The following is a 22,632-nucleotide window of genomic DNA, read 5'->3' on the forward strand; positions in this document are numbered from 1 at the left end:
TGTAGGCCTGACTTATAACTTTAAAAAGTAGCCAAAAATAAATAACCATGTAACATGGTACGCTAAACGCTGGCAAAATAAATAGCTTGTATTTAAAGTTAATATAACAAATAAAAAAAATAAAGTCCTCTTAGAAACAGATGTGTGACTGCAGAGAAAGGAACATCTTAGATGGATGTGGACAATGTGCGTATAATTTGTACTGCCACTCAAAAGTGAAGGGAGGCAGTTTGTAAAGTAGGCAGACCCTGTTCGCCAGGACCAGACTCTGACCAAAAGCCCCTGTGTGTATGTGTGTATGTATATTACTCATGATTACTTTTGGAAAAAACAACATTCTGGGGAGACAAAGGCAGGTTCTAAAACACAGGTATATAAAACAAGTCACAGCGATTATACTGTTGAGTAAGTGTCCGCCTGTGACAAATGTTCTCACCTCTGACTTGTCCCTTTTTTCCTTGGGTTCATGATCAGTGCTGAACATCACAGGAGGGTTCTCGGTTTGAACAAAACTGGTGCTTTCGTTCTCGTTTTTCCTGCAAAAGAGAAAAGCAAGTCGATCATTTTTACATTTCTCACATGCAGGCAATGGGGAGACGCCTGGCATCTTGTACCCGGCGCCGACAGATGGGCGGCGGAGCTCTCTGCAAAAGCTTCTCTATGGAGAGAGTCACGCGAGCCTATTCTGAGATCGGCAATTCTTGAGCACTGAATCAATTATGCAGCGACTGCACAAGCTGTGAATTAATGCCAGCATGAAAAAAACACAGCGACCACCACATGCGCAAACAAAATACCTGTGCGTCGGTCTTGCAAGAAGAAATTCATAATATAAGGAGAATTAAGAAGAGGGTTATTCGACATTAGTAAAAAGCAGACTTTCCATAATAGCCTGGCTTCTAAGCGCTGTTGTGGTGCCCAATGAGTTGTATTTCGCAGGTAGGGACATTAGCGTAGGGCAAGGTTCAAACAGCATCCATAGTCAGCGAGTCAGCTGGTGTGTTGGTCTGAGCTGTGGTAGGTGTTGTAGTAAGTACTCTATGTGGAGAATGTTGTGGGGAGAAAGGGTAGTCTTACAAGCTTCCTCAGAACTCAGATGTATGTGTGAGAGCGGCAATGCTTGTTGTAGGTATGACTACTGTTGAGTCAACCTTGTATGTGAGCTAACACACATTATGTGCCAGACCAGGTACTCTCACCTAACAGCTCTGAATGTAGAGCAGGGCATTGCAAGCCTTTTCCCAACATATGTCATCATTATCAGGTGGTCATGAGGCGGGGGGGAGTGTGATCTACTGATACCTGTAGTGTCTTTACGTGTTTCAAGGTCATGGGTGATCTGTGCCCCTTGGGTAATCCTTCATCTTGTTGTTTAAGTTTGACTATATCTATATGAGAGGTCAGTTTGTTGTGTGCTTGAAGAGGAGGAATGTTGTGGTACCAGTGTTTATAGGATTTCACTTGTATTTGCAAAGCTGCCATGACTTTGTAAAGTTGACATTATGCTCGTGCATCATAGTTTTATGCCATGCTACACAATTTCAAAATGATATATTCATTATTTCTTCTCACCCTACAAGATTGCTTAAATGACATAATCATAATTTTTTCTGACACTACAAAGTTGCTAAAATTATATGTTCAAGGGAATTGCCTGTAAGAACCAGACAGTAGCAAAGGAGAAAGCATTACATTATTTATACTAATGAATCTATGGAAGACGTGCTGGGAGAAAGGGTCACTTTCCATACTTACTTTTTCCTGGTTTGAATCAAGTAGCCAGCAACACCAATGATGATGACAAAAGCAAACACTGCACCAACAGGTCCCACCTTTCCCCAAATCACATTATCTGAAAGAAAGCAGCCAAGGGCGATGAGTTACAAAGAAAGATGGAGTAGGAGACTTATGCAAAGCCAGATAACTTCCAGTCACATTATTGATCTAATATCAGAGGGAACCCCTTGAATAGCATCAGCATGCTGTAAGTCTCTATCATGTAAAGGTTGGCTTAGATATTCTTACTTCAGCACATGCAGCCAATCGAAGATGGCCGGGCGCCAAATGGTGCTAACTGGTGCCTAAATGTAGAATTTCCAGAACCTATCCGTTGATGACCAGAGCCATACTTACTGAAGTGGAAACGCCGCTCTGCAGCACCGCAACAACATATCAGCTTTCCAATTATTTTGTTGGCACAAGTACAGTACATTGACGTTAACAGATTATATACCCAACAAAAGAAGTCAATTGTCGATCATAGCCTCTCTGTACCGTTCACTATAGTCTTCCAGTCGTCACCAGTGCCAGCTTTTGCACCAGTGGCTTCCTCAGACTACATAAATGTTCACCAGCGCCGGCTTTTGCGCCAGTGGCTTTCTCAGACTACATAAATATTCACCGGTGCCAGCTTTTGCACCAGTGGCTTTCTCAGACTACATAAATGTCCACCAGCACCAGATTTCACACCAGTGACTTTCTCAGACTGCATGAGTGTTTACCAGGGCCAGCTTTTGCACCAGTGGCTTTCACAGACTACATAAATGTTCACCGGCGCCAGCTTTTGCACCAGTGGCTTTCTCAGACTACATAAATGTTCACCAGCGCCAGCTTTCACACCAGTGACTTTCTCAGACTGCATGAGTGTTTACCAGGGCCAGCATTTGCACTAGCGGCTTTCTCAGACACCATGAATGTTCACCAGCACCAGCATTTGCACCAGTGGCTTTCTCAGACATCATGAATGTTCATCAGCACCCACGTTTGCACCAGTGACTTTCTCAGACTGCATGAATGTTCACCAGCGCCACCTTTCCACCAGTGGCTGTCTACCAGAAATACAGAATACTTGTATGATTGAGAAAACTATCACTTTTGTGTAGCAAAACAGACGAATGGAGTTGTTTTGTGTAAGTTACTAACCGATTTAGTCAAATATCTTATAAATACGTCTTCTCGAAAAATCCTGTAAAGGAGAGGTCAGTCGGCGCTGCAGAAGCCGAAACGCTGGTGACGTCAAATGTGCCGTGCTGGGATTGGTCCTCGTGACCAAGACAGAGTAGGAGCTGTAAGGCTCATCACGAAAAGCAGCGATACTATTGGTTAAGCACTAGGAAAACGTATCTTGTTCTAATTGGTGCGTTAGTGTAAACCGCGCTGTGATAGGTTGGAACAGCAACAGGGAAGTGAGTGATCTTTTGAAAGACAGGGAATTTACAGAAAAAATGGATTACTATTACGAAGAAGAAAGGAAGAAACCTTCGTGGTTTAACCGCATGCGCGCTAGCGGTTTTCCCGCTGCACGCTGCGATTTGAAAAAAGCCGCGTTACATGACGAGCTGAGCTCGTCATCAGCGTGCGAGCGGCACAACTCATGACGAGCTGAGCTCGTCATGAGCGTCGAAGCGGTTAAGAAAGTGAAAAATGTGTTTGTGAAGGATAAGGCGATAGTCACAAGAGAGGGAAAATTACTTCCTCCGCCAAAAACGCCTGCTTCCTATATGCTGTCAAAATATGGTTACCATACGTGTGTTTGGTTAGAGAATTGGGTAAGATATACCAGAAATGATGGTGTATTAGCTTTCCTGGAAGGAGGATCTTTTGATGTGGCAGTTTTGAGAAATTTGAGAGAAAAGATGATGAATCTTGACCCGAGACCTAGACCGACTCAGTTTGAAGCTTTAGTTGAATGGGAGGATGAGATGCATGAATTGGAAAGCGAAAGGTTGAAAGGACATATCAGACCAAGAGGTAGATTTCGAAATCTATGGGGAGAGACACATGAGAGTAGAATGCGTAGATGGAGAAATGCTGACACGTGTGATGGCATGTTTCCAGTTAGACTAGTGGATGATTAAAAAGGGCGGAAATGCACAGAAAAGAGGAAAAATATAGAAACAGGGAGAGAAGGTTATGGTGACAGTGAATCAGAGGATGCTGTGCTAGAAGAAATACTAAATAGGAGACCGCCACCATATCAACCAGGTTCTTTATGGACTACACCTAATGCTCCACCCGTTGATGAAAGGATTAATGAAACCCCAAGGCAATTTTCAAAATTGGGAGACGTACCAGAAAGAGTAGAAGTGAGATATAATCCGAGTACTTCAATGACAGAACCAAGACTTACCGGTACCCCCAAGCAAAGTAACGAACGAGAAAGTGTAAATAGGATAGAAAAACGAGTTGAAGAACAAGTCAGTACTGCTGAATATATACGATCTACAAATGCATTGACAGAACAGATACAGGAACTTACGAAAAATATGGAAGCAGTAACAGTTCCAGTAACAATAGGACCTGTAATCCCAGTGTTTGAGAATCAAAGAATAAAAGAGCCAAGTTTGACAATCTCTTTACAACAGAGTTTACAGAAATTAAAAGGAAACATTTATCCAGATTTGTCAGAAATTAGACGAACCAATAATGTAAATCCGCCTGAATTGACTTTTAATCAGAGTTTACCCTATAAATATGCGCTGGAGCAGAATCTGACTCTGCTACACCTGAAAAGAGAAAATAGATTTAACGCAGACACCTGTAGGACCATCAGAGCAGGAATTAAGTGATTGGATTAAACTTTGAAATTAAAGGAACATGAACCTAAAGTATTGGATGTAGCAAAATTGAAAGTGGATATGGAAGAATTAATTATTGGAACAATTGGAACAAATAGATTAAAGACATACCAAGATGATGAACTTATGTTCATGTGTAAAAGTATAACATGGAAAGTGAAGTCAGTACATGATCAGTTGGAAAATTTGGCAAATGAATTCGAAATAGAATTTGCAAAGCATAAATCATTACAGAAATCCTATAGAGTAGACTTTTCAGAAAAATACATTGAAAACATGAACACTGCAGGAAGGTTAACCCAAATAAAAGAATTAATTGTTTTGTTATGAAAATGGGGTAATGTGAATAAATGCAGAGTGAAATGGGCAAAGAAGAAAGAGGAGACTAGTGACAAATCAACATTAGCGTTTCCAGTCAGAGAAAAAGAGACAGTTGCAAATGAATTCCCTATGAGAGAAATTCCAGGAGGAGGATATGTACATGTTCCATGGAGTAGACAGGATATATCATCATTTACAAATTATTTTCCCAGATTGAGAGAAAAGCCAGTAGAATGGTATCGACAGGTAGATAGGTTTGTGAAAAGTTTCAAAAGTATTATGGGTTGATTTGGAGGGATTATTTGACATAGTTGTGTCAGCAGACTTGTGCACTGAGTGTAAAATCACTGTGAATTAGCCAAAAGAGGAATATCCTTGAAACAAAGTAACAGGTGCTCCGCAAACTGATGTGATGAGAAAATATGAACAAGTGATTGTATTCCTGAAGAATAAAATTTCACCAAAAGAGACAGATTGGGTAAAAATAGACAGAACTACGCAGGAACCAAAGGAATCTGTGCATTTATTCAATGAGAGATTGTTATTAGTATTTAAACAATACAGCGGGTATGAAGAGTTGAATGAAAAAGACATGAGTCATTTTATTTACCGATTTGTGTATGGATTAAGACCAGAAATTGGAGACATGATACGTCATAATATGATAGGTTGGCAATCAGGTACTGTAGATGAAGTTTTGAGAAAAGCAAAATATTGTAGTGAAGAGATCGATGCTAAACAAAAGAAGCTGAAAGAAAAAGCTATGTGGGCACAGGTGAAGGTAGCAGAACACCAAGTGGCACAAATGGAAAATAAAAATAGTGATGCAAATTAAGGAAAATCGAAAGGAAATTTCCCCAAAACGAAATTAGTAGGAAATATAGAAGAGCTCAAGAAAAAGTTTCCTAGTCATAATTGCGGCAGGATAGGGCATTGGAAGAAAGAGTGTAAGTATCCACCAAGAGTTAATCCAGAAAATGCATCATTGAATTTACAGGTGCAGAATAAGGTAATTCAACAGCAACCGCAACAGCAGCAAATAGTTAATCAGCAAAGTCAGGTGCCACAACTGCCACTTCCACACAGTGTAAATCAACAGAGATACAGTGCAGAGACAGGATTCAGCGGAGTCGAGCAGGTAAATAGATCACCTAAAGTGAATGTGAGTCCTCAGTATTGGTTGCAAGAAGAAGGTGGGAGTGAGTCGGATGAAAGTTTCTGACGGTGCCTCAGTGAGGGAGAAGAGTGTGTGCTTAGAGCCACTCTTGAGGTGGATCAGTCTGGTCCATTTGTAAGTGGAAAGGTGAATGATGTAGAAATAACTTTCCTGGTGGACACTGGTGCTAACCGTTCTACTGTTAGATCAGTGGAAGTCCAAAATCTTCCTCTCTCAGGAGACTCCATCCAAGTTCTAGGTGTTGCCAATAGACAGATTAAAACTTCCTTGACACAACCAGTTGAAGTAGAAATTGGAAATGTCAAAGACATGTATCGATTTGTGGTGTGTGATAGTAGCCCCGTAAATTTGTTAGGACGAGATATTCTGTGCAAGATGAACTGTGCCATATACTATTCACCAGATGGCATAGAATTGCAAACCCCAGATGAAGATAGTCTGTAAAAAATGATCATGCTTATGATTGAAGCAGAACAAAACAAATTGTTTCCTGTGTTTGATCGAGAAAAGATACCGGATAAATTGAAAAAGGTAGTATCAGAAAAGGTATGGGATTTCACATATGAAGATATTGGACTAATGAAGGATGTAGATCCTGTAAAAAAAATGCTATAAAAGAAGGTGCAAGTTACCCGAATATTCCTCAAAATAAAATGACTGCAGAAATAATTGAAGGAATAACCCCAGTGACAAAATGATTGAACAAGGCATACTAAGAGAGATAGAGAGTAGCCCTTGTAATTCACTGATAATGGGACTGAAAAAGCCGAATGGAGCCTTTAGGATAGTACAGGATTTGAGAAAGGTTAATAAAATAGTTGTCCCATGTTGTCCGGTTGTACCAAATACAGCAGTGATTTTATATCAAATTCCCCATAATGCTGAATGGTACACTGTGATCGATCTGTGTAATGCGTTCTTTACAGTTCCATTGCACCCAGAAAGTCAGCCAATTTTTGCGTTCAGATTTGGAGACCGTATTTTGGCATGGTGCCGAATTCCTCAGGGGTATACTGAAAGTCCATCTATCTTTAATCAATTGCTAAAGAAGTCATTAGAGAGTTTGAACATGCCTGGAGAGTCTGTATTTGTTCAATATATCGATGATCTCCTTGTGGCATCAAAAACAAAAGATGCACGTGTAACAGATACTATTGCATTATTGAATCATTTGTCCGCAGAGGGACATAAAGTCTCTCCGTCAAAATTACAATTTTGTCAAAAGGAAGTGCAGTATCTAGGTCATAAAATTGCCAAAGGAATCAGACAAGTTACTACGGAAAGAATTAAAATGATACAGGGAATGCAGCCACCAAAAACTAAAAGACAAGTGAGAATGTTCCTGGGAATGGTGGGTTATTGTAGACAATGGATTAGTGGATTTTCATTGATTGCAAAGCCACTGCAGAGATTAACAAGAGCAGATATCAGAGACCCTATAGTTCTGACTAAAACTGAAATGGAAGCATTTGAACGACTGAAAACGAGTTTATGTGAAGCACCAGCTTTAGGGATGCCTGACTATGAAAAGGAATTCAAACTATATTGCAGTGAACGAGAAGGATGTGCATTGTCAGTACTGATTCAGAGACATGTAAAACTGAGAAAACCAATCGGGCATTTCTCAGCTGTTTTGGACCCTGTTGCAAAAGCATTGTCAGGTTGTCTGAAAGCAGTAGCAGCCACAAGCATTAGTCTGGAACAGAGTGAAGGGATAGTGATGGGATTTCCTTTAAGAGTGTATGTACCTCACTCCGTGGAGATTCTCCTCACTAGGTCAAAAACACAGTATTTGACCAACAATAGGATGACCAAATATGAGAAGATAATTCTGGGAGCAAAAAATGTGACAATTTCTAGATGCGTAAATGTGAATCCATCCACATTATTGCCTGACACAATGGAAACAGAAGTGAGAAATGAGGTTGATCACAAATGCTTAGACATTCTTGAATACTGTACCAAACCAAGAGCAGACATCAGAGATGAGCCATTGCCTGAATCAGATTATGTGATGTTTGTTGATGGTTCGTGTCTGAGAACAGATGAGGGTGTTTTGAGCGCAGCATATGCCGTCTGTACGGTGGCAGATGTATTGGAAGCTTCTTGTTTGAAAGGAATTCGTTCTGCTCAGATAGCAGAGTTGATTGCCCCGACTCGAGCATATGCGTTGGGAAAAGAAATCAAAGTGACCATAGTGACTGATAGTCTGTATGGCTTCGGGTTGTCCATGACTACGGACAACTGTGGTCCCAAAGAGGTTATTTGACTGCAGGATCCCCCATACGTAAGGCAGAATTTGTGCGAATGTTACTTGACACCATCCAACTACCAGACAAATTGGCTGTGGTAAAATGAGCAGCACACAAAAAGGGGGATGACTACATTACCCGAGGTAACTGGTATGTGGACTCAATTGCAAAATACTGTGCTAAAAATTCGGCCCCAATTAACAGGGACAGAGAAAAGGAGCATGTTTCAAGTCCTTTAATGCTAACAACTGTAGTTGAAACTTGGCAGGAAGTGAGGCAAATGCAGGAAGAAGCTGAGGAGGAAGAGAAAAATATCTGGTTAAAAGCAGGGTGTAGACAAAGAGAGGAAGATGAAATCTGGGTTTACAAAAATGAAAGAACAGTAATGCCTGATGGCATGATCTCAAATATGGCCCGAATGTACCATGGTCAAGCTCATATTGGGAGGGATGCCATGCTTCGCTTATTCAGACAGACGTGGTACAATCCCAAGTTCAGGTTGATAGCTGAGAGCTTGTGTCAGAGATGCCTAGTTTGTCAGCAGTTTAATCCAAACAGAAGAACTATTGTGAGTTTGGGAACCATAGGACGGGAGGGAGGTCCATTTACACGAATGCAGTTGGATTTCATTGAGCTTCCGCCATGTAACAGACTCAGATATGTTTTGGTGATCATTTGTTTGTTCTCCTGATGGGTAGAAGCTTTCCCCACAAGAAGGAATGATGGGCTAACTGTTGCAAAATTACTTTTAAGGGAAATAATACCGAGATTCGGTTTCCCAGTGACAATTGAAACTGATCGTGGCCCACATTTCCAAAATGAACTCATGCAAATGGTAAGTGAAGCACTGGACATTCGTAAGAGACTGCATTGTGCTTACTGACCTGAGGCTTCAGGAGTGAGAACAAGTTAATGGAACAATTAAAAACAGGATTGCAAAAATGTGCTTAGCGACAGGACTAAAGTGGCCTGATGCCTTGCCACTTGTTTTTATGACCTTAAGAAGCATACCTGACAGGAAAACTGGATTGAGTCCACATGAGATCTTAATGGGAAGGGTGATGAGACAAGCATATGTACCAGTTGATAAATTGTTGACAATTAATGATGACATCATACTGGATTACTGCAAAAACCTGACTGACATGGTAACTTCTGTGTTCCATCAGGTGGGAACTGAATCAAACACCAAAGAGAAAAGTCCAGCACATGATCTAGTCCCTGGAGACTGGGTGCGAATAAAAGTACACCGCAGAAGAACTGTTTGGTGCCTTGTTGGCAGACACCAAGACAAGTTGTTTTGGTTAGCACTACTGCAGTCAAATGTGCTGGATTAAAGAGATGGGTACACGCAAGCCACACTATCCGTGTGCCTGAACCTGAAAATCTAAACGAAGAAAGTGAAAGCACAACTGAGTCAGACTCTGAAGGTGAACCAGGGAGAGGTCCAGATACTGAAGATCGACAGGAACGTAGATATCTGGAAGTATCAGATACTAGCTCTGCATCTGAAGGAGAAGGAGTAAGTCTTGAAGTACCGAATTCTGAAGATCAATCTGAAGATCGAGAATTGGTAAAGACTAACACCAGTAAGGACACTGAACAAAGTGAAGATAAAACAGGTGAAGAAGAAAATTCTGAAGGACAGACTGAAAGCAGGAACGAAATTCCTGACACTGGAAAAGCGGAAACAGCTCACGAAGAGGATGAGATTCCAAGTACCAGCTATGGAGATGTTCCTAACAGAGTGAAAGAACTGTCTAAAGAGAAAACTGACTCTGAAAAAGAGAAAGACGCTGTAAAAATCATTATAAACTAAACTGTCGAAGACACTGAAAGTGAGACTGATGACAGTGCAGATGAAACTCCATTGAGGAAGAGTCCGAGGAAAAGGGCTTGGAGAGTGGAACATAACATCACGGAGCCTAAGACAAAAAGATTTTGTAAAGGAGATAATTGGCCTAAAGGAAATGATGGACTGAAATTTAAACTGGTTAACAAAGAAAGACAACAAGAAGAACAGGTCAACGAAATAACCAGTCAAAGAGAGACATTGGGAAAGAGAATAGAGGTTGTCCAAAGGCCAAAAAGAGTTAGAAGACCAAATCAGAAGTACAGATCACCTGAGTGTACGTACATCGTACTACCTCCAATTGAAGAAGTTAACAGCAGTCAAGAGAACCTGAACTGTATAAAGACAGATGGGAAAAGTGAGTAAAGAACTGAGCCACGGGGTTGATGAGGAGAAGGGGGAAGATGGCGCCAGGTCGGGAGCTCCTGAATGACTGCTCTTGCTATTGGAAGAATGCACGACCCCCGTTAAATGCATTTTCTACCACGTACTTTGTGTACCCTTTTCCCTTTCCCTCCGAAATTCCGCTAAATGCCCTTAAAACTTACATGACAGAAAATGGCAGAAAACACTAATCTTTGACACTGTCTCTACCCCCACGATATGCTGATAGACGAGCTTGAGCGGTGCCTGCACGTTACATGTTGCCGCCCGTTCAGGAGAAGTTGCTGGCTGAGTCTCGCCAGTTCGATCTTGCACGCCCGCCCTGATCAGAGCTTCCCGGCTTGTGTGTGGCTTGGCAGGGGAGTGGGAGTTTGCGGTCGCACTGTATCCCGGTGTGTGGAGCGCTGCGAGGGAGGCTCACAGGGCTTTCAGGAGAGCAGCAAGCAGAGTCCCTTTCCTGTTCTGGGGGAGCAAGGTCAGCGAGGGAAGTGGCAAGACCCGGTCTGTAAGCGGTGATGCTGCTCATAGAAAGCAGATGAAAACGCTGCCCAGTGTGGAGTATAGAGGAGAAGGAAGGGTGAGTGATACCTCGCAGAGTGTGGGAATGGAGGGAATAACATACTCTTTAAAAAAATGCCGTCTTCGGAAGTTCCTTAACTAATGCTATAATTAAAGAGACCAGGGGGGGTTAAAGTATTAAACTTTGTGCCTGGGAAAGGAGATAAAGAAAGAAGAGGAAGAGGCTTAATTGCTCAGGGTGCAGCACAGTTACAGTCCAAGGAAGACCCCGGTGTGCAGCAACAGCAGCAGCGGATGAAAAAAATCGACAACACTGGGGGAGCAAGAGGCGATGATGGAGATAAAACCCTAAAATGGGGGGCTGGAGGCACAGAAGTAGTTGAAATAGTTCAAGCGCACTGATTGAGAGCGGAAGCAGAGATAAACTGTACTGAATCAGGAGGTGCTAAAATAACAAGCGAGTGTCGAGGAGCAGTAGCATTTGTGTCTGCGGAAGAGGTATGCTCTGAAGAAGCAAAAACAAGTACGGTGCAGGAAAAGGGCAGATCAAGCTACTGCCTGAGAAATGGACAGTTCCTTAAATACACAACTCCGGTGGTATCTAAGCAATCTATCTTCCCTCGCAGCACCAAAAGGAAGTCTAAAAAACAACCTCAGATAGACTCAAATAATTACTATACCAAGAGGAAAAACCCAAAGGAAACAGGGAAGATCGGTAATACATTAGAACTTCCTCTCTGAGTAACTCCATCTCTCAGATCCTTCTTTAAAGTCCAGGAGCAAAGTCAAGCGCCTCCCTCTAAGTGGGCTCAGGCAGCTAAAGCATTAAAAATTAATGCTTTCTCTTTAGCGCCCAAACCGCCCTCAGCTATATCTGGGTCACCTATACCTGATCTCTCAGCCATATACAGTCCCGTATCTGCTCTTACTATAAGAGAAGTGAATAATATGGATCCCACACAAGGTAACCTGACGATTACTACATTGCAAAGGCAAGTGCAATCAGATTTAATGTCTGAAGGGGCAACAGTCTTACAATCTCCTCTGCCAGTAAATCAACTGAGTCCACATCATAATGGCAGCAAATCTGGGGGAGATCAACCCCAAAATATGACGCCTGGTCAGAATTCTGGCTCAAGTTCTACGGACTTGTTCCTCGAGAAAATGCTGGAGGAAATGAGGGCAAAGTTCGCCGTATCGGAAATTAATCAGAGTAAAATCTGGGAGGTATGTGAAGCTCTAGATACTAAAATGATTGCCTTGAATGATCGGGCTACAGAAGTGGAATCAGTAGTTGAGGGACTCTCTAAAAGAATGGAAAGAAACGAAAAGGACATAAGGGTTCTAAAGGAAAGTGGGAAAAGTACTAATGAAAAACTGGAATCCCTAGAGAACCAAGCTTGAAAAAACAATCTGACAATATTGAATGTTCCAGAAGGAAAAGAAGGGACAGATATTAAGAAATTCATAGTACAGCTACTTGAGGAACATTTCCCATGGACAAAGGAGATAAAACTAGATGAAGATATTCAAAGAGCGCACCGAGACCCCTTTGGTAGAAATAAAGAGAGAAAGAACCCAAGGAAAATCTTGATAAATTTTAAAACTTATACTATCAAAGAGAGAATCTTGAGTGAGGCGCTAAAAGACGGCCCACATAGCAAAGAGCAAAGAGGGTTGGGCATTCAGGATTCGGTCAGATATCTCCAAAGCAACCCAGGACAGACAATGGGAATTAGGCCAATATATGCAAGAACTGAAAAGCCATGGGGCCACGGTACAAATGAAGTTCCCTACTGCACTCAGGATTATGTGGCAAAATAAAATGTATAATATAAGGGAGCCAGCCGAAGTTGCCCACTTCCTAGAACAGAGGAAAGACCAAGTGAGAATGCAGCCTGGGTCAGGTACCTGATCTTTAAATTTTTGAAGGAGAGAAGCGAAGCAAATTCAGTTAAGGAAACTTAGTTAAGGAAATAAAGAGTCTAAGAGGCTAACGTTTAACTAGAAGGAGGGAAAGGGAAAGGGAAAAGGGAAAAAAAATATGCAACTTTAAGAAAAATAAAAGGGGCATCTGTTGGAAAAAGTGAGCAGTCATGGAGCTCAAAATGGGCTAATAATGCAGCCCACCAGGGAAAGAAGGGAGGCTTCCCCAGGGAGGTTGTTTTTAAGTCACAAAAAATATAAAAATATAAAAATAAGCACAAGGGTGGTTAGCAAACTAGGGGGAAAAAATGAAAAAATTACCTCGGAATGCAGAAAAGAAGTTATCAGGGTCTGCCAAGCACAGTTAAGGGAAGGTTTAGAAAAACAGCAAGTAAGAGAAAGAGGAAAGGACGGGTAGAAACATCAACATACTATCATGGAATGTAAATGGTTTAAGACTACCAAGCAGAAGGCGAAGAATTTTAGAGTATTTGGGGGTGGCAGATTGTGAGATCATAATTCTACAAGAAACACACTTGTTAAAAAATGAATGGGAGGAAATCATAAAAAAATTGAACTGGGTAGATTGCTATATTCGTACAGATCAGGAATGTGTTGTAAAGGGAATATTCTAATCAAAGGAGAAAGGATCACTTGTCCTGCTCAACCTTAGGTATGCAGGATGGACGGGGGATGTCCCAATAAAAAGACCCTCAGGCACGTGATGGGTATGGTGGTGTCTGAAGCGGTATATCTTGGTTCTCCGCTTATGATTCACGTGTGTGCATAATCATTAGGTCTATTAGGTTATGCAGCCTCCACCAGGAGGTTCTTACCCAAGGTTGGTGCAGTAGTGAGCCAGAGATAGAGAATTTTTTTTTAAAAAACCAAAAACCAGGAGTTAAGAGTAGTGGGAGATGGTTAAAAATTGGTCGACATGTTTCTGCCTCAGTAGCCTGCGTTCTAGGACTTACGGGCATTCATCAGGACCGTTAGTGAAATAACGTGAAAAGGTATAAAAAGTGTTCAAAAGTGAAAGAAAAAGGTTATTAACCTGTTCCTATGTCTTGGAGGTCTTATGGTACCTGTAATGAGTAAACACAAGGTTTGCAACACACACACAGGGAGGGGGATGTGGGGTGACACACACCTAGCAGAAATCTGCTTCACATTTCTATCCATTGATAGATATTTAACAACTAAAAAATGGCAATACTTTAGTAGACCGTTTTTCAATCATGGCAATGTCAACTCTCTCTTATACTTTCTTTTCTCATGCAACGAACTATAGCATGCTTTCAGGTGAAGGGACATGCATGTATTGGTATAATATCGTGGGTTCATGTTTAATTGTATAGTCTTCTTGCGCTACTGTTGGCAGTGATTGTATTTATTATTCGTTTTGAGGCACTCTTGGTGTTATGTGACCGAGGTAGACTCGACGTTGTAGTGTAGTTCCTATCTTCCCAATAGGCTCTGCGCATTGGAATAATACCTACAGCAGTAAAGGCCTAGGCCAGACGTTAACTAGGTCTACTACTGTCAATACTAGACTTAAGTTTTGGGTTTGCCAGCGTAGCTCAGAGTTCGCTAGAAACTTTCTCGAATGTTCAGGAAATAATTAACTCCCCTGATTAGACAAGAAGGGATTTAGTTTCTGACAACCATAGAACATGACAACTTTGCTCTCCCCTAATCAAGAGTGTATCTCCAGAGTCGTGTGAGCACAAGGCAATTATTTTACTCAGTCAGTACGTGCATTCTTAGTCTCATCAGATTGTAGAGAAAAGGAAGAGACGGGCGTGTTCAATAAAAAGGTGTTATTTATTGATCAGTCTCTTTTCTCGTACAAGAGAAATGGATCGATATTATTGCAATACTTATAGTTAAGTAAAGTGCATACATTAAAAGCAATAGTATAAAATAATACTGTAAAAACATTGATATGGTTTCTGAGCCATATGATGTTTAAAATGATTAAAATATATTTACATACACATATACATTTGACTAAACGTACTCAACTGGTGTTTTTAAATACGCCTACCCCGTGTACCTGACCTAAGTCTAATGCGTGGGCGGGAATAGAAAGTTACAGTTTAAGTTAAGTTTGTTTTTGCCAAGTGAATAACTAAAGAATTCTCTGTGAGGGGTTATTCAGTTCTGTACCTGGAAGTTAGGATGAATGAGGAATGGTATCTCTTTCTCTGCTCTCGATATTCCAGGCTGCCTGCGAGGGCTGCCCGAAAGCGCCGGTGCTGGGTCTCTCGGTAGGAGATAGCAGCGCGTCTCTCAGCGCGTCAGGAAGGCGGGGCTGCTGCCAGCGGGGTCTGCTCTGCTTCTGGGCTTCGGCAAGTATGGCTGCTCCGTCTCGTCACCACGCGTGTGTTTGCATAGGGCAAGATCGGCAATATTTATACCTTAAAGGTGCCGAGATTGACGTAAGGATGGACATAGATACGTCAATAAAGATGTCATACGACTTGCTCGTTAGCACATTCTTTTACTGAAGTTCTCTGTGAAATCAAAACAATGGCCGCACGGATTTTCCAGGTTGTCATAGGTTTGATTTGTTATGAGAACGTCGTATGGCTTATCAGGGGCTGGAGGAATGTCGCTTGTCTAATTAGATCTCAAGCGTTATGACCTAATCAGATAACACGTTCCTGTGCCGTAGTGTGACTGCGTCAGATAACGGTATCTGCATCATGGGGGCTTTTCTTGCCTCATGGGCTGACTGTTAGTTAACTTGATAGTTAGTTTAACCAGAATAGGGTCAGGAATAGGGGGATCGATTCAGAACCTATAGGAATACATGACACCCACTCCACGCTAACTATGGTCATATTTACTAATCTATGCATAGTATAACATAGTACAACATACTATAGAGTATAGTGTATACCTCACCACCCCAAAATACATAAATGCATTTTGAAATTTTCAAATATACTGAAAAATTGCAGTCATATATATTGTATGCACTTAAGCTATGAATTAAACGCTAAAGTAAACACGCATTTGTAGACATTATTGCTTATTTGGTATATGAGAAATACACATGAAATGGCTCTTAATATGGCTATACAGAAAGAAAGTTCGAGACCATTTCATCACATAATAAAATATTTGTGAACATACCAGCGGGCAACTAAAGTTTATAAAGTATCTAAAAATAGAAATCTTAGTTCTCTAGGAATAGTTTCTTACTTTAAGCAGAAGATAAGTGTCCCGAAAATTTTTGTAAAAAATAATTTGGGGCTGCTAAAAAATTGTTGTCCGTGAACTGGTGGGAAAAATTGTTCATGTGACTTTATTTTTAAAGTTGAAGGCCGAATTCAGGGAACGCCGTGTGCGAGCTTGCTCAAAAGTCTCTATTTCTGTTCTGGAGAGAACATCATATCATTAAGGCTTTCGAAAAAACTGTCAACAGCTTCATGGGAAAGTTCCACTAAGTCAGAAATAGGTGTAACCATGCATTCGTGCGCATGATTGCCTCCATTGACATTCTGATTCGCATTGCTGACAGAAGGTCGTACCTGATCGATGCTGCTTTCATCTTGAACTTCACTACTCTTCAATCGTAGTGGTGAAGATTCCACGAATGCCGTCATCAGGATTGGCAGCCTTTGAGGGCAACACAAAGCGTGAACCTTGGTAGGAACCAACAATGTATCTGCATCCACTGGCGCATCCGATTGTAGCGTCAGACAGGTGTCTAACACGCATTCTTCTCCGCATAGCAGACACCTCAATACAGGTAAAACACATCTTTGCCACATTGGTCGAAATGATAGAAACCAAGTCATGTTCAGGTCTCTAAGCCGGGAGAGTCCCAGGATTTTTGATATCCGGTCCCGGTATCCAATGGCTAGGATTGTTTCTTCCATTGTCGCGAGAGTTTGATCTGTGACATGGGTTGCCATAACGAAAAATAAGGACTAAGAATAGGATTCCTGCAATTAGTCCCAGGATCAGGGGAAGTCCGCCAAAAATCGAATGGACGAAATCTGGAAAAATACCCAGTATGGCTTTGAATGGTGTTAATGCCATCGAAAATACTGTCTTAAATACCTTTGAGACCCCAGTGGTATCAGAAATATTTAAGATTTCGCTCAGGATTTCCGCGAAATGTACGGGGGAATTAGTTGATAATAATGTATGTATCTCTGCAGTCGTCCTTGCGACTTGTAGATCATACGTTTCTTTTGATGACGAGAGCCTTGTAGGCGTCTGAAGAAGCACTGTTTTCATTCTGCTTAAAGTATCTATTCGAATAGAAGTAATTTTCAAACTGGGCCATGCCCTTGCCTCCCTGTCTGGAAAGGAGCTGGGGAACAAAGAACGTCCACAGCACTTGACCTTCGCAGTCGTAGTGACTAGATAAGGAGTCCCGGGCATAAGACTACAACATCTGCGGTCTACAATAAGAATGTAACTCCCATTATAGAGTCTTTGAAAGAATGGTTCTATTTCAGTTGCAGGTGCGCCTTGCTGGTGACATGAAAGGTTGTATGAATTCCCTTCACAGGCTCCATGCAAACTAATTCCGTTACACAGAAGCGTGCCGCTTAGTGACATGGCACAATTGTTGCCACTAAGAAACACATTCTGTCCTTTATTACTGACACATGCATGTGAATAGGGCAGGTTCCAAGTTGTTTTAAGGTACCCCTTCCCCAATTTCTCGTACATGCCAGCCTGTATATATTTTTGGCAGTATTGAAACCTGAAGGTTGAGATTGGAATATTTATGATTCCGTGGATTATCCATTCACTGACAGGTCGTTCTGACATTGTCATTGGTAATCTTTCTAGTTTTTCAATGCTCAAGATTGTATAATCAGCACCCTTTTGCGCCATACCGATTTGTCTATCAGTAAGGTTAAAGATTTGGAATAGTGACGTTGTGTTGATTAAACGCCAAGGCACATAGCCTGAACGCAGATTTTGTAACGTCCAGCCAAGCTGTACAATAGAACGCAATTGTGACTGACCATGTTGTAATAATAGTAAGTCTTGCGATAATATATCGATTGCTGAAGACACAATGCTGTCCAATGAAAAAATTCTGGAGGACAGAGTCATTAACCCATTGTCCACTACAGAAAGTGATTTTTCCAAATTAATACGGTCAATTTCCCGCATTCTTTCTGCTGTTTCAATTTGATTAACCTTCCAGGCCTCATTGTATGCTGCATATACAGAGGCTGCTATGAAACGCTTTTGACGCTGTTTGCGTGGTCCCATTATGAAATCACGCAAGTCAGCACCATCAGTAAGTAAAGTTAGGTGTTGCTTAATTTCAGGCAGTGTGGAAGTTTGTAGCCACTGAAGGCATAATTTGCCCACACTGTAGGTTGTTATTATCCCTGGGTGATGTCTTTGGGGATATCTAGGGTCTGGCCTGGTCATTTTGAACCCCTGTGTTTTATTCAGGAATCTGTCTTGACAGTTATTTGTATCTGTGGGCCAGATTAACCATTGTTTCCAATCAGGATGTGTTCTGTTTTGGTTTAATATATGGTTTACGTCTATCTCTTCATCCGTATCAGAGCTATTGCTAAACATTGTTGGCTTCGGAATAGACGGTTTATTTAAATCTTTGATTTTGGCTAGGCCAAGACAGGTGGTTTGTTGAACAGTGTCATTTAAAAATATCATTTGTTCTGGGATCATGCAAGCTCTAAACAAAGCTTCTAAGCCCTGTACTTGCCATTCTTTTGTACCCCAAACACTTTTCAAATCAACATTTTTGTCCCAATAATCAAATCCAAAAGTATTCATTTCTTCGAAGAATGAATCTGAATATATCAACTTTGTGTTGGTTATCATGGTTTTCATCCCTGTCTTGTTTGACAATTTAAAATAGAATGTTTCAGCATTACTTGTGTTAAAACCTGAAAAATATGAATATTTGTCGTAAACGGTTCTTGAGCTCCCTTTTGGAGGTGTTGCACAATGTTCCCATTGATTATAATTTAAAACATTTCTAGGTTGTGCAGATTTATGTAAAAAATGGTTACCATAGTGGTTATAGCAATACATACTATCATAATTTGTAGAACCTTGCAAATAATCATGTTTTGTAAATTTAGCAGACATTACTAAGTCAGACATCATGTTATTAATGCTTTCGAAGTCCCAATCATCAGCAAATGAGTTTGGTTTTGCAAAGTCACTCAAGGAGATCTTGATTTGGTGTGGATATTTCAGGATCTCGACCGGACCATAAATTTCATAGTCAGTGTTGTCCCAGGCTACCCCACCAGGTATAGGAATGGCTGTGAAGTTGGCTGAAGAAAGTTCTCTTTTCTCGACGTGTGAAGATGTGTGTGGTTTGAGGACCAAGTTGATGTTCTGACTTGCTGTGTCCATTTTAGCATATTTTCCCTCAATGAAGCGTCCCAAAGTTAATACCATGATGAGCCAAAGTATGAGGATAAATGCACCAAAACCCACCCAAAATTCAATCCATGGAGAAATCAGATATGTTTCTTTCAGTTGGTTCAAAAGTTCCTTAGCTTTGTCTTTAAAGGATTTTGATGATGGCTGTGTCTTTGATTCACTGAGGCTTTCAGAGGAATCATCGAAGTTGATGAAGTAGCCGGATGCAGTTCTGTCAATTGTTCCAATTATTTCAGGATTTTTGTTTCTTGAATTGTCACCTGGTACTTCATTATAGACTGGTGTGTCTCTGCTAAATGTTTTTATTTGGGTTTTCAGAGGTCTGAGTTCTATTGCATTGTTGCATAGTCCTTGTTGTTCTTCTGTAGGCGTTTCTAATGTGATGAGCCTCTTTGTTAGGACCTCTGTACTGGTAGCAAACCTTGGTGTTCTGCTACTTATTGGGAGTCCACTTGGCCTACTGTTTGTTATCGGCCACATGTTGTGGTTTTACCAGGTCGATGGATACAACTCGGTTCTCCTTTTTACCAGCAAGTGACGGTAGTACAACTGATCTTGTCCCGTTGACAGACAAGACAGGAACTGCTTTTCTGTAAGAAGGCCCAAATTCCTTCTTTACCGCGATCTTCTCCCTGACTAGATCCCCGACTTTTGGAATCCAGACAGGTCTTGCTGGGACAGGTGGTGATTCTTCAGTGGTTGTTGGCTGTTGTTTCAACTGTATGTTGCTCAGGTCTTTTCTTGTTTTGTTTAAGTCCTGCAAAATAGCCAAACGGTCTTTGACATCAAAGCTTTTTTCTTTAACCACTGAAGTCTGACTGTCGAGGTCAGAGATAATCATTCTAGTTCCAAATAATAATTCGTACGGACTGAATCCCTTCAGAGAATTTCTTGGCAAGTTATTTAGACTACGTTGGACACTTATTAGATGTTTGACCCACCCAGCTCCCGAACCTAATTTCCTTTCCGCTATAGATTGCTTTATGCCTTGGTTTTTTCTTTACACCATCCCGTACCCTCAGGAAGGAAGTGAGAAGATTCCCGCTGGACTGTGCTCATTCGGCCATGTTTCCCCCCAGGCTGGTGGGCTTGAGTGAAAACAATGGTCGAACGTAGCATGCTCTTAGCGTATATGCCATTTAGACTCGCAAATCTTTGTATAACAGTCCGGACGTCAGCCGAGTGCTGGTGATCTACATTATAAGTGGAAACTAGCCTGTATATGTTAATCGCAAGCCCTGCTTTTTATTGGTCATATTATCTGCCTTGATACGACGAGGTATTAAACTGTTTCTCTCCCCACTGCGATCTCTGTTGCAGTTTGGGCAGTTTTTTACAAACATGGTGTGATGCAGGCTCATGCCTGGCCACCAGTACCGTGATTGTAATTCTTCCAGAGAATCTTTTATTTTAAGGTGTCTGAGACCCTCGCCCATGTGTGCGTCTGCGATTAACAAGCTTCTCCTGTTCATGTTTGGAATCACTCTATCCCCCACTCCAGGGATTCGAGCAAAAGGGACGGAGTTTGCATCGATTATGTATGTATAATTGAGTGGATAGTTGATCGGTAACGCTGAGCAGTCGCCTTTTGATGACGTTTTCACTGCCAGCACTGTTTCACCGTCAATGTATTTTAATGTACGCTTTTTTCGATCTACGGGAGCCGGTTTAGTGGCTGCCGCTGTGGCTGTCTCAGCCAATGAATTCCCTACAACGTGAACGCCATCACGCTGATGACTCAGTGAGTGAGTCACGTGAGTCTTTGGTAGTTCTTTTTGTAAAAGAGCTATTTGTTCCCAGAGCAGTTTCTGCTTTATTGGTGCATCTGTGTCATCTTTGTAACCGTTTTGAATCCATGTCTGCAAATCGCTGTTATATGATTTGACGCAGTAATATGAATCTGACACTATAAGTGTCGGGAATTCGCGATCCGCAGTATCTAGCGCCATTTTTAAAGCTAATATTTCAGTTTGTTGTTCTGAATTACTTTCTACTGAGTGTGTCTTTGTTAATAGAGGTTTTAGTTTACCTCCGCGCCACACTTCTTTTGTAATGTCACATGTGGGGTTGTATGCTTGTTCTCCCCAAACGGAGGGTTGAGCATGTCCGTCTGTATAGATTACACAGGCGTAATGTCGTAGAGGCAGAATGTCGATTGGCAGAGGATACGTCTTTTCATATTTTAGATTTTTTAATTCTTCTAGTTCTTTAGAAAATTGTCAACCAGGCTATACTTGATAATTCATATCCTACGTATAAGACCGTTAAATGGGCAATTCTGGATTTTTTAAAGTTGAATTTGTAACCCTCTGCTGCGAACCCAAGTATTATGGTGTTCACTCTTTTCAAGTGAGTATCCAAGTCATCGTCTGTTAAGTAAATGTCATCGACATAAGATAATGCTTCATCATCATATAGATGTAGTAATTCTGTTACTCTCGCTGAGAATACCCCCGGGCTGTTCTTGTACCCCTGGGCTAACCGACAGAATTGCTTTTGAGTGCAATTTACTGAGAATGCAGTTAAATATCTGCTCTCTGGTGCTATGTTTTGACAAAAGAATCCATTGGAGATGTCCAAGGTTGTTTTGTATTTTTTGCGCACTATGTTATTCATTAGTGCAGCACTGTGTGAGTTTTGCACTGCAAAGGTTTTGCAACATGTGTTAAGGTGTCGGTAATCCAAAACTAGACGATATGAATTGTCTGGTTTGGAGACCGGAAACAAAGGATTGTTCATTTGTGAGGTGCAAGTTTCAATCACCCCCTGGTATTCTAGCTGATCTAGTATTTCATTTACCTGTTTTTTAGCTTCTTGCTTAATTGGGTACTGCCTTTGTGCAGTAGGTTGTGATTTTAACTGGATTTTGTGAGGAGGAGAATCCTCATCCCATCCTACATGATTTTTATATAAAGCTGGTGCTAAGGCCACTGCCCACTTTCTAGCAAGTGTGTATTTTTTATGAATCGGGATTTGATTCGAGAAGGCAGGCATAATTACTTCTTCGCCATGAGGGCACTCCCTGACAAACTCTGGTGGCCAGTCTTTTTCAGCTAGAAGGATGTCATAACCCTTGGAGAGGTTATCCCAAAATAGTCCCCTTATTTTCCTAGTCTTATCTCCCTCTATACGTAATGTTATCTCGTATATCTTGTGGGGTTTGCTAACTCTGGTGTCTGCAGTTTCCACTTGAAGATATTCATTCGTGTCCACTGT

At 41.3% G+C, this 22,632-nt stretch overlaps 1 protein-coding gene across 3 annotated transcripts in view; it reads right to left on the bottom strand.

The window, feature by feature from the left end:
* MAG (myelin associated glycoprotein) overlaps positions 1 to 22,632 on the bottom strand; it is a 404,692-nt gene that overhangs the window by 55,625 nt on the left and 326,435 nt on the right. For all 3 annotated transcript variants that reach the window (XM_078655319.1, XM_078655320.1, XM_078655321.1), the window contains exons 9-10: positions 1,756 to 1,852; positions 437 to 536 (exon numbers count right to left, since the gene is read on the bottom strand). In XM_078655319.1, the coding sequence (XP_078511445.1) occupies positions 437 to 536; positions 1,756 to 1,852 (197 nt within the window). The remainder of the gene's footprint in view (positions 1 to 436; positions 537 to 1,755; positions 1,853 to 22,632) is intronic.

Source organism: Lissotriton helveticus, chromosome 7, assembly GCF_964261635.1.
Source record: "Lissotriton helveticus chromosome 7, aLisHel1.1, whole genome shotgun sequence".
Classification (NCBI taxonomy): Eukaryota; Metazoa; Chordata; class Amphibia; order Caudata; family Salamandridae; genus Lissotriton; species Lissotriton helveticus.